This window comes from Rutidosis leptorrhynchoides, chromosome 4, assembly GCF_046630445.1.
Source record: "Rutidosis leptorrhynchoides isolate AG116_Rl617_1_P2 chromosome 4, CSIRO_AGI_Rlap_v1, whole genome shotgun sequence".
Lineage (NCBI taxonomy): Eukaryota > Viridiplantae > Streptophyta > Magnoliopsida > Asterales > Asteraceae > Rutidosis > Rutidosis leptorrhynchoides.
This window is the reverse complement of record NC_092336.1, coordinates 642,092,653-642,105,276: the sequence shown is the minus strand read 5'-3', so window position 1 is coordinate 642,105,276 and position 12,624 is coordinate 642,092,653. Positions and strand designations below refer to the sequence as shown.

General features: G+C 32.6%; 1 protein-coding gene across 1 annotated transcript; it reads left to right on the top strand.

Annotated features, from left to right (window-relative positions):
* Window positions 1–11,408: 11,408 nt before the first annotated feature.
* Window positions 11,409–12,346, top strand: LOC139843176 (uncharacterized). Its single transcript, XM_071833243.1, has 3 exons — window positions 11,409–11,607; window positions 11,715–11,815; window positions 11,993–12,346. The coding sequence occupies exons 1-3, from the start codon at window positions 11,409–11,411 to the stop codon at window positions 12,344–12,346; spliced, it is 654 nt and encodes a 217-aa protein (XP_071689344.1).
* Window positions 12,347–12,624: the final 278 nt, after the last annotated feature.

Sequence of the window (12,624 nt, the reverse complement as noted above, 5' to 3'; positions counted from 1 at the left end):
AGAAAAAAAGAATACAGACAGAAATAGGAAGTAGTAGTAGTTTAGGACAGTAGAGGATACATAACAAAATTCAGTCAACATACTACTTCCAATTTATTTTCCAGTTAATCCGTATCATTTATTTTTACTTTCGTACTGTATTAAATTTCAAGTTCAAGTTAGATAGTTTTCATATTAAGGGTGTATTGTTCGTGATTAAGGGTATTATTGTGCGAGTGCAAGGGTGCTTTCATTTCTATTTTCTACCATTTGTAATCATTAAATTGAAGACCTTTTGTAAGTTTGTTACTTTCATTTTTTATTATTGTCATTCTTACTTATTATTATGTTTATGTTTATGTATTATTATTTTTACTCCCGTATCATTATCATGATTAGTTAGTAAATTTCCCTAGTGTTTGCTTAGATGTAGAGCCCCTAGTGAAATGGATTGTTATCATTTGTAAAAATTAAAATGTAACTTAAGTATTTTTAACATTGAGCCTAATTAAAAGAACCATTATTATGTATTTAGATATTTAACCCTTATCACTTAATTTATTAGATTCAAATAATGAAAGTTATTTTTATTTATATAAATTAAGCTTCAACATTAAAAGTGATTTAGACGAACTTATGAATAATTTATTAACACTAAATTAGAAATAAAGTTCGGTGGTTTGGATAATATCACTAGTAATATAATAGTGAAATTGTAAAAAGGGAAACCGTTATGATTTGGGGTTTGGCGAAAGTCAAAACTGGGTTGGGTCTCAATTTAAATACTTGGGAAATAGTAACTATCTAAATAAGATCCGATGAAAATTAGACTTAATTTAGCTAGTTGAAACTTCATTTATTCGAAAGAAAAATATAAAGTTTTATACTAAACATTTTAATAAAGTTTAAACTTAAAACAATCCATGGATCTAGAGGTAAAACATTTAAGTGAACACTCCCATTTATATATTGCAAAAATAATTATATTTTTTATTTATTTACGTATTATTATTATACAGAAAAATAAAAATTATAACTCAAATCTCCTTCAGTTTAAACAGTATTGGTTTGTCACATCGTATAAAACATACGCGGATCGTGTATAAATCCACACGAAACGCGTATCTCCAGATATACACGGAACGCGTATATACATACGCGAAACGCGTACACTTTAAATCAGTATTGTTTCGATTTTTATTTAAATTTAATTTTTAATTAATTACTTTAACACTAATATTAATTTATTTCAAGTCATAATATTTATAATAGTAAATACTACATTAATTCACCTTTTATTAATTTAAATCCGGTAACTTTTATTAGTTGGTAATTTTAGTTAATTTTATTTAAATTGTATTTCTATGTTATAATATTAAATTCTTAATCCATTATTATTATTGTTTTAGTTAATTAAAATCCAAAACAAACCCCCTTTCCTACTAGATTAACTATCGGTAATTTAATCTCTTGAACTCCATTCTCCCTGTGGAACGAACCGGATTTACCAACAAACTAAACTACGCGGATAGGACTAGTTGCTTATATATGTGTGAAATCAACCTGAATTCATTAAAACACCATATATACAATAAAACAATTCGTGTAACAAAATAACTCAAATCCGTTCATAAAATAAAGGTACTGTTTCAACACATCAACTTTCTGGCGCCGCTGCCGGGGAGAAATTGTTCATTCAGGAATTTAATTACTTTTAGTTATTATTTATTTTCATACGAAATTTCTGTTTTATTTTTCTCTTTGTTCTTTTTAAATTTCAACTAGGTTCCAGTCATACTGTAATATGGATGATTTTGAGAATATGACCATGGAAAATATTTTTAATGCCCAACAATTTAATCAATACTCTCAAACAAGTTTTGATGATAATTGGTGCGATTCATCTATGTTCAATAGGGTTGAAACTACATATATTTGTGAAAATTGTGGAGGTTACCATTTGACTTGGGAATGTGATTATCATATTTCCATGGATCAAATGGAGAGTTATGAACCCATGAACTATATATGGAATGAATATCAAGAGAATAACTCGAATCCAGATTTTTATTATCCAAACCAACCTTATTACGATTCCCCACAAAATTATCAACAATACCAATTTTCTAACCAAATGCCACAAAATTTTCAACAAACTCAATATGAAGAAAATTACTCGTATGATTTACAAAATATTATGATGAGTTTTATTGAAAGTCAAACCGAAACTAGGGATGTACTATCAACAACGGCAACAAAATCAAACATCTATTCAAAATCTAAAAAGAGAAATGGAGCGTTTGTTTACTATTCTTTTGGAAAGACAATCGGATGATTCATCGGTTGAGTCTTCATATTGTTATCCTAACCCTATTTTACAGGTTCCAATTGAACAAACAGTTAAACAGGAGGACAAGGTGCAAATTGAAATTGTAAAAATAAATTCACAGGAACCTCTTAAATTAAAAGAATATGAAACCTCTATAAAATATATAAATAGGATAAGTCAAAATGAATATGTAGTGAATGGAAAGAATAATGATGAGGATTTTAATTTCGAGGTCGAAATGGTAGAACCGGTTATTCATACACCCGAGAACTTTTCAGTTTATAATAATTCACTCGGGTATAATTGTGATAATCAGGAGGTCGAGTTGATGAAATCATCAGGGATCATTGAGGATGAGGAGTTTAATATATTAAAATCACTTGAGGAATCACCTTCTCATGTTGAATTCGTATATCCTCAAGAGGTTAACACTTGGAATACCTTGAAAGATGACCCATTTGGGAAGGATCCACCTAGGAGAATAAAATTTTTATTGCAAGCCACACTTAGAGAAGAGTTGTGCGTTGACTCTCGGGTTGAGTCATTCTTTTTCAGTCAACTGAAAAAGGATTTATCTGATATATTATATACCACCCGAGATGTAAATGAATGGCTCACTCTTCTAATTCGTGGAACTTTCTCCACTGATTTTACATGTCGTTCTATAAATATAGAGAAATTTGACCCCGCTAGGCAATAAAGTGTGGGGTCGAGTCGAGAAAATGACTTGTTGAAAAAAAAATCATGTTTTGTGTGCCTTTAATTCATTATGTGATTTATAATATTAAAAGTAAAAAAAATAGAGTGCATTTAATTCTTATTAAATTTGTGTGATTTTTAAAAATCTAAAAAAAAAAAAAATTCAAAACATTAAATTTTAAAAATTGAATTTTAAAATTTATGAACGGATAAAGATTAGGCATAATAGCCGAAATTTCCGTTACCTAAAAGAAACATAAATTTTATAAATGATATTTTAAAATTCTAATTACTTACAGTTATATAAAAATAATAATAATAATAATAATAATTTTTTTATGGTGTGTTTTTAATTTATTATGCTTTTGTTTAAAAAAGACACAAAAATTTTAAGTGTGGCGTAAAATTTTTGTATTATTAAAGTACAACCCCATCTTGTGTGTGATTAACATGTTTGTTGACAGGTACTTATGATGATGATGCATTTGATATAACAAAACATCAGATTTATATTGTGATAAAGGGATTGGATATGTTGATACGATAAGAAAGTTTACAATCTCCAATTTTTAACTAAGGAAGTTCTAACAACCTTTACACTTTTTGTCCTCTTAAATTTATATATTTTATCTGATTTTATGTAATGCGGTAATTACATAATCTTAAGTGTGGGGTGGGAATATATAAATTCTCGAGAACTTATAACTTGGTGCTTTTACGAAAATTTTAAAAATTTTTAAACAAATATAACTAATCAATTTTTAAGGTAATTACGAGCAATTAAAGATTAGGTGTCAAAAACCGAAATTATTGTCTCCATACATTAAAAATACATAAGTTTATTTGATTAAAATATTTAAAAGAAAACCAAGTATAAAGGAATTTATAAACCCATATGTTTAGAACCATTTATCACATGTTTCTATGAAGTTTATTGCAGATATCATTGCTTTGGAATGTATAAACCTGAATATCTCATTAAGGAAGTAAAGTCTTCCAAAATGACACACTTGCTAACCTATATTAGAAGATGTAGTCCAGAACAGCTGTAGGTTGACGAAAAATCTTGAAAAGTCATCTCTATCATCGGCTGGAAATCCACCTCACCTCAGCATCAAACAGGGTTTTTGGTGGTCAGACTTATCTTAACCATGAGATGGATCTGTCTCGTACAATGGGGGGGGGGGGGGTACATTGCAAATTAGCTTTTAAGACTAATGAATCTAATCCCCAGATGGATGATCTCCGTAAAGATCAACCGCATCTATGTTTGACCGCGGTCAACATACATATGCCATAACAAATTGAGGTGTGCAAACTCATGGTTCACCGATGATATTTGGACACGATATAATTTTATTCTAAAACTTATGCTATTTTATGAATTATATTGTGTAAAACCATTTTTAGGACATTCGGTTTCAAGTTCCATGATACTTCAATCATGGGGGCGGATAGCTTGCTAATCGCTGACTGAGACTACGGTTTTCAGTTACCCTCAACCGGAATTTGAGGTTAAAACTGGAAAATGTGTCTAGTGTAAAAACTAGCATGACATTTTATAAAATCATAAAACATTTTCACAAGGTCCAATTTTCCCTAAGGATCCAAATTTTTAAACCTTAATCACGAATTTCAACTTTGTTTCTATTGTCAGAATTTCAATTCGTGTGGTGTGTGTGTGATCCAATAAATATCGTGTGATGTTTTCAATTCACTTCATAAAGCGTGTGTTTTCATTTCGTGTGGTGTGTGTGTGTGTGATGAATGATTGATATGGAAAATTGTGTAATATTCCGAGTCTATTAAAAAGTTGTTATTGCTTGAGGACAAGCAACATTCAAGTGTGGGGTAATTTGATATTGCTCAATTAATGCATATTCTTAGTCGCAATATCAGTCCCAAATGTTATGATTTTATGTGTTTCCGAGTAGTTTTCAGGTTTGTAATTGGTTAAAATGTCCAAAGCGTCGAATGAAATGCTATTATGGAGTTTCAATGATATAAAGATCAAAATGGAGATAAAATGAAGATTTCTAATGAGTAACAAAATACTACAACATCGCGCCTCAAGACTACAAGTTAAAACGAGCAAAATCACAAAATCTGCGCGTCTGCACGAAAAAAAAATCATAACTAAATCATACTGACTCAAAAAAGGCGAATCAAGTGTCCAGACGTCCGTAATTTAAAAATCTACAACTTTCAAGAAGAGACCTTACGCGAAACACGTACATATATACACGAAACGCGTACGTTTTAGACCAGATTCAGATTCCAAGAAGCACATGGGACGGTTGTTTTATGTTTTTTATTAATTCTTTTTCAGTCTTTACAGCAAAAGGGTATGTCACCAGCTAATCTCTACCTACTACTTCTAAGAGATATACATACATATACGAGTACTGTTAGAGAAAAAAAGAATACAGACAGAAATAGGAAGTAGTAGTAGTTTAGGACAGTAGAGGATACATAACAAAATTCAGTCAACATACTACTTCCAATTTATTTTCCAGTTAATCCGTATCATTTATTTTTACTTTCGTACTGTATTAAATTCCAAGTTCAAGTTAGATAGTTTTCATATTAAGGGTGTATTGTTCGTGATTAAGGGTATTATTGTGCGAGTGCAAGGGTGCTTTCATTTCTATTTTCTACCATTTGTAATCATTAAATTGAAGACCTTTTGTAAGTTTGTTACTTTCATTTTTTATTATTGTCATTGTTACTTATTATTATGTTTATGTTTATGTATTATTATTTTTACTCTCGTATCATTATCATGATTAGTTAGTAAATTTCCCTAGTGTTTGCTTAGATGTAGAGCCCCTAGTGAAATGGATTGTTATCATTTGTAAAAATTAAAATGTAACTTAAGTATTTTTAACATTGAGCCTAATTAAAAGAACCATTATTATGTATTTAGATATTTAACCCTTATCACTTAATTTATTAGATTCAAATAACGAAAATTATTTTTATTTATATATATTAAGCTTCAACATTAAAAGTGATTTAGACGAACTTATGAATAATTTATTAACACTAAATTAGAAATAAAGTTCGATGGTTTGGGTAATATCACTAGTCATATAATAGTGAAATTGTAAAAAGGAAAACCGTTATGATTTGGGATTTGGCGAAAGTCAAAACTGGGTTGGGTCTCAATTTAAATACTTGGGAAATAGTAACTATCTAAATAAGATCCGATGAAAATTAGACTTAATTTAGCTAGTTGAAACTTCATTTATGCGAAAGAAAAATATAAAGTTTTATACTAAACATTTTAATAAAGCTTAAACTTAAAACAATCCATGGATCTAGAGGTAAAACATTTAAGTGAACACTCCCATTTATATATTGCAAAAATAATTATATTTTTTATTTATTTACGTATTATTATTATACAGAAAAATAAAAATTATAACTCAAATCTCCTTCAGTTTAAACAGTACTGGTTTGTCACATCGTATAAAACATACGCGGATCGTGTATAAATCCACACGAAACGCGTATCTCCAGATATACACGGAACGCGTATATACATACGCGAAACGCGTACACTTTAAATCAGTACTGTTTCGATTTTTATTTAAATTTAATTTTTAATTAATTACTTTAACACTAATATTAATTTATTTCAAGTCATAATATTTATAATAGTAAATACTACATTAATTCACCTTTTATTAATTTAAATCCGGTAACTTTTATTAGTTGGTAATTTTAGTTAATTTTATTTAAATTGTATTTCTATGTTATAATATTAAATTTTAATCCATTATTATTATTGTTTTAGCTAATTAAAATCCAAAACAAACCCCTTTTTTACTAGATTAACTATCGGTAATTTAATCTCTTGAACTCCATTCTCCCTGTGGAACGAACCGGATTTACCAACAAACTAAACTACGCGGATAGGACTAGTTGCCTATATATGTGTGAAATCAACATGAATTCATTAAAACACCATATATACAATAAAACAATTCGTGTAACAAAATAACTCAAATCCGTTCATAAAATAAAGGTACTGTTTCAACACATCAGTCTGTTTAAAATCTTTCTCGATCAAAATATTCGATCCCCGGCAGCGGCGCCAAGAAGAAGGTTACCTACTGATATCCCACTAATGGACGGTTTTTATTTTGTGCGGTGTCGTTAGGTCGCACGGTGTCCGATTCGGTAGCACACAGCATCTTCGTTTATTTATATTTTGCGGGGCCTAAATTTACTTTACTTTCTAAGGTGTAGAAGGTGTAAGTTAACCTAGTGTCGAATTTTATGCTGATTAATGAATTGAAGATCAAGTGGATAATTGTCTTTTAGTTAAATTACCTGGATAAAAGATAGTAGTTGATTTTAGCTAAAGGTCCTAAATGCAGAAAAAGTAAATAAAGTGGGAGGATATCTGGAGTATGCAGATCAAGGAAATGTTAACCAAGATATCAATATTGGGTTAGGGAAAGGTAATTATGCTTATGTTAAGACTATGCTTGGATTGATGTTGATCTGGTTGGATGAGCTAATTACACAGACCTACTTATCTCTGAACTCTCAGAGTTCTCTTTGAGCAGTGAGAAGTATGTCACTTGGTCGTATAACTGAAGTGTAACAATACCTCGGAGGTTATCCTCAATAGAGTACTAGGTTTATTAGTGAGTTAAGCTCTAATCCTAACCCTCGTTATCAGTTTAGATAACTGAATAACAACGTGCCGTGTTGATTGAACACTGATCACAAACGGAAGGAGTCCGTCTGTTTAAGTTGGCAAAACCTTAAATGAAAACTAACAACCATTACATCATACTAGTGAGATCACAGCAAATCAAACATTATACAGCATTACAGTTAATATACTGATAGTAAAGCAGATAGAAACCTAATAAGTACCTAAACAGTTGATATGACTAAGACCTAGGGCAACAATCAAACAAGAACATGCAATAGGCTTGGGTCATATAGTAGAGGCACTAAATAGATCTTAATAGCTCCTAAGAGGTCTCTTCGGAACAGTCAATAGGCATACTAGGTCATTCATGTCTCAATTCCTAGGTTCCGTGTCCTAAAAGTGCATTAGATGCCTCTCGGGAACTCCGGCCATACCGAGTTCATAGAATCTTCAGATACAGTATAACCAGGGGTCTTAATCCTATGAAGTAGCTAATTTCATATAGGTGGAAAAGTCCTGATCACAACCTAAGTAGGTCAATCCTTAAGATGCTAGCATACAAATCTATCAGACTTCCTAATTCAGTATTATAACAGTAATCGTACTATATTAACATAATTACGCTAACCCGAACTTCTATCATGGCAACATACAGATAAATTAAGCTATCATGGAAATATCGGAACGCATTATTAAACATGAAAGATAAGAATACATGTTTAATACAAAAGACAAGCGTTTCGAATAAAACCTGAAAAAGCCTAACTAATCTGCCCGGGATCGCAGGGACTCGCCGGGATATCCTCCGGAAAATAAAAGCTAAGCTAACTACTACTAAAAACTACCTAAAAATATTGAAAATATAAATTGTATTGCAAGTTGAGTGTGTGTTGGAATGGATGGAGCAAGGCCCTTTAAAAAGACTTGGAATTTGCCTGCATACACCTGGCAGGGCGTATGGCAGGGCGTATGGCAGCACGTTTTTGGCAGGCCGTATGCTTGGCAGGCCGCATGGTGGCTCGTGTGGTGGCACGTATTTGGCAGGCCGTTTCCATAGTGGCAGGCCGTATGGCAGGCCGTATGGCTTGCTTGGTCAGGCTTGATTCACTGGATCGTAACTTGATTTCTTGTCTTTCACCGTTTTCGCTCTAGAATCTTCGTTTTAGCTCCGTTTTACTTGATTCTTTTTGCATCGCCTTTGTAATTACTTAATCTACAAAATCAACAGAAAAAAACGATAATTTTGCCGACAAAGTTTTAATCTTTATTGTTTTAGGGCCTGATTTAGGGGGTAAAAACGTGACTTTTTGCCCGATATCAGCTGCATTACTTAGAGATGTCTCAATCATGGAACTTTTATTTTGCATTCGTAACTTACGTTATTTTCAAACAATGGCTTTGTAACGACCTTTGGGTCACATACTCCTATTAATGCTACTATTCGTAGGAAGCACGTTATCTTTTGTAAAACGCTATCTTTTTATGAATGCATAACTGGTTTTCAAATAGCATATAGTGTTTGAACTTGTAATGATCCTGTTGTTGATGAATCGTACACGATGGTTTTGTACGGGGCGTCACACAATCAAAATCACGGTAATGCTTTTCGTGACAATCGATCCTTTAACGATGTTATCAATAATAACCACACAACCCCTGCAACGAACCTATACAAACCTAGAGTGATTGACATCAAGGAGGTTGAATCAAACAAGAAAATCCTAAAAAAATGCCATTATTGGGGAAATCAACAATATCGATCTAATTGAACAATTCTCCGTTTTGTGCACTGCAGAAGGTCTCTCAAATTTCAATATCAAGTATTTAGGGGGATTAGATCTCTGTCTCACCTTTAAAGACGAAGAGACTGTCGAAAACATCCTCAAATCTGATGAGCACATGATTAAAAAATGGTTACGTAACATTCGAAGGGTCGATGGAAAATGTTTCCAATCAGCAAGACTCTCTTGGCTTACCATCAAAGGGGTTCCAGTTTCCTATTCATCATAGGAAAACTTCTAGAAAATTGCAGGTTAGTACGGAAAAATTCATGACCTGCACAATAGTGAATTTACCGGAAATCAAAACCTAGTGGCGGGTAAAGTTTTGGCCAAGCTTTGGGGACATGAACTACTAAACACAACAATCCAAATTATAGTAGGAGAAAGCCTGTACTATGTCAAAATAATCGAAGATGCCAAAGGGATTGTAGAAATCGAGACGGGAGAAGCTGAATTAAACAAACTCCAAACTAATTCCAATAGTAACTCTGATCCTCCATCCGATTATGAGCTTTTCGATTTTGAAAACGCTGACGATGATAAATCACAAATAGTAGTTGATTTTTTAAATCTCGCGGAAACGATGGAAACTCTAAATGTTTTGCCACGTTAGAAAATCTCTACAGCAATAAATACGACAAATCGAATTCCAAGGAAAAGGATAGCAAGAAATCAGAATACGATGATGAAGGAAGTGCAAGCATTGGAAACCAAAAATACAAAAAGGAATTAAATGAATTGAAGGTTAACGACAATACATAGGATGAAAACACAGCACATACCGATACCCCACCAATCGAGGTAAACTTAAAATTTAATACACGTAACAACCCTATATTCAATCATGTCCACCTGTTTCAGAAAATATTGAAGACACATTCGAACCCTCAAGCCCAATCCACGCAACTGACCCCCAAGCCCAATCAAAGCTCACCAAACCTATTTTTTACACCTTTCCCGCTAATGGACCTCCTTAAACAGTGAGCCCATTCCCTTCCCTAAAATTAATAAAATAAACGAGCCCACTTCTTATGAAAACTTGGGCCTCTCAAATCACTGTTTTAATTTGGATCATGATTCACAACATGCCACAAGCCGAAGTTCTCTAAAACTTAATAACGACATAACATTCAATCCTGGAACCTTCACCTTCAAATCGAAATACCCTAACCCTTCCTTCAGACCTTCCAAATACTCAAACCATCCTTCCAAAACTTCGAACAAAGTAAATACAATGAACACGGAAAAGGAATTACCTAATAAGAAGTGGAAAAAATCTGAAGTAAATTCATCTTCTAATAAGTCCTCATACTCCACCTGGACAAAAATAAGAAGATGGAACTCCTCTTCCAAATTCCTAAATGCCAAATCTCAAGCTAGAACTCAAAATAAAATTGTTTCTATCAAAATCTAACACCAATTCCAGAACCAGCAACATTCCCAAAGGTTCACATGATCTTTCCGAAAATGCATCAAAATGTGAGGAAGTAGCTGCCATTCTAGGACTGTCCAGGGAGAAATTCTCCAACTAATGAGGTAACTTTCTCGTGTCCTTTTTTCTTCTCTATTATAATGAAGATACTTTCGTTAAATATTAGAGGTCTAGGAATGGATGATTTAAATAAAGTTAATTGGTTCAGAAAACATTGCTTTAAAGAAACCCGAAAATTATCACCTTACAAGAGACTAAGTGCAATAAACAACCTGATAAATGGATAGAAAAAGTATGGGGTAACAACGATTTTTTGTATGCTATTAAAAACTCAAAAGGGAATTCGGGAGGGATACTAACGATTTGGGATCCAGATTTTTATAACGCCAACTGTGTTGTTGAACGAGACTCCTTTATTGCAGTAAAAGGAAACAAAAAGATGTTGGTAAATGTGTACGGTCCGCACACGAAAACTGCAAAAAAGAAAAGAAAATGTGGAGCGATCTAAATGAATTAATGGATTATGACGAGGCCATGTGGGTGATCTTTGGAGATTTCAATGAAGTAAGATTTAGCTCAGAAAGGAGAAATACAGAGTTTCTTGAAAGAAGAGCACAACTTTTCAACAACTTTATAAAAGATAATGCACTTCTCGATGTTACACTCGGGGAAGAATCTATACTCGAATCAGTGATAATGGCCAAAAATTTAGCAAGTTAGACATATTCTTAGTTTCTAAAAGCTTCATCAAACAATGGCCACATACTAACGCCATGGTCGTAGAAAAGAAACATACTAATCATTGTCCTATAATCTTAAAAGAGAGAGATATTGACTTTGGACCGAAACCGGTTAGAGTTTTCGATGAATGGTTGAAACACAAAGATGCATACGATATAATTAAAATGGCCTGGTCAACTAAGGTTAATAGCAAGAAGCCTGATTGCATCTTCCGCGACAACCAAAAAATTGTGAAACAAGAACTTCGTAAGTGGTACTCAACCTCACACTGTAAACTAAGTGTTGAATTCGAAGAACTAACATAAACGGTCAACGATTGGGAATTCAAAGTCGAAGCGTCTAATTTATGCAAAGAATAGCTTAGAAACTGGATAAATGATCGAGAAACACTTGCTCAAAAAGAAAAAACACGGGTGGAAATGCTCAAACAAAAAGCTAGATATAAATGGGCATTAGATGGAGACGAAAATAGTAAATTCTTTCACCCCTACATTCGTCAGAGACAACATAAAAATAATATGCACGGTGTCAATGCTGCAGGGGCATGGTCTTCAAATCCATCGCTAATCAAATATGAGGCTCGTAAATTCTTCCAATCCCTTTTCGAGAAAAAGGATTCAGAAACACTAAAATTGAATAGTTGGAACGGGCCGAAATTAGAAGATCAAATGATAACGGATCTTGAAGCCAATTTTTCAAAAAAGAGATTCTAGGTGCTATAAATGGATGTGGAAAAAATAAAGCACCTGGACCTGACGGTTTCAACATCTTGTTTTACGTGAAATTTTGGGACATCATCTAAGCGCGATCAATTGGTTTTGGGAATCCTGTCAGATCTCCAACGGATACAATGCATCATTCATCACTCTCATCCCAAAGGTAAGTGACTTACTTAACTTTTCTAATTATCATCCCATTAGACTCATTGGTAGTTACTAGAAAATTCTGGCCAAAATCCTTGCAAATAGAATTGGGAAAATTATACCTAGGT

Coding starts and splice junctions, on each gene's coding strand:
- LOC139843176 (XM_071833243.1), top strand. CDS start 11,409: ATGGATTATGACGAGGCCATGTGGGTGATCTTTGGAGATTTCAATGAA. Junction 11,608..11,714: donor AATGGCCAAAAATTTAGCAA/GTTAGACATATT, acceptor TAATCTTAAAAG/AGAGAGATATTGACTTTGGA. Junction 11,816..11,992: donor AAATGGCCTGGTCAACTAAG/GTTAATAGCAAG, acceptor TGCAAAGAATAG/CTTAGAAACTGGATAAATGA.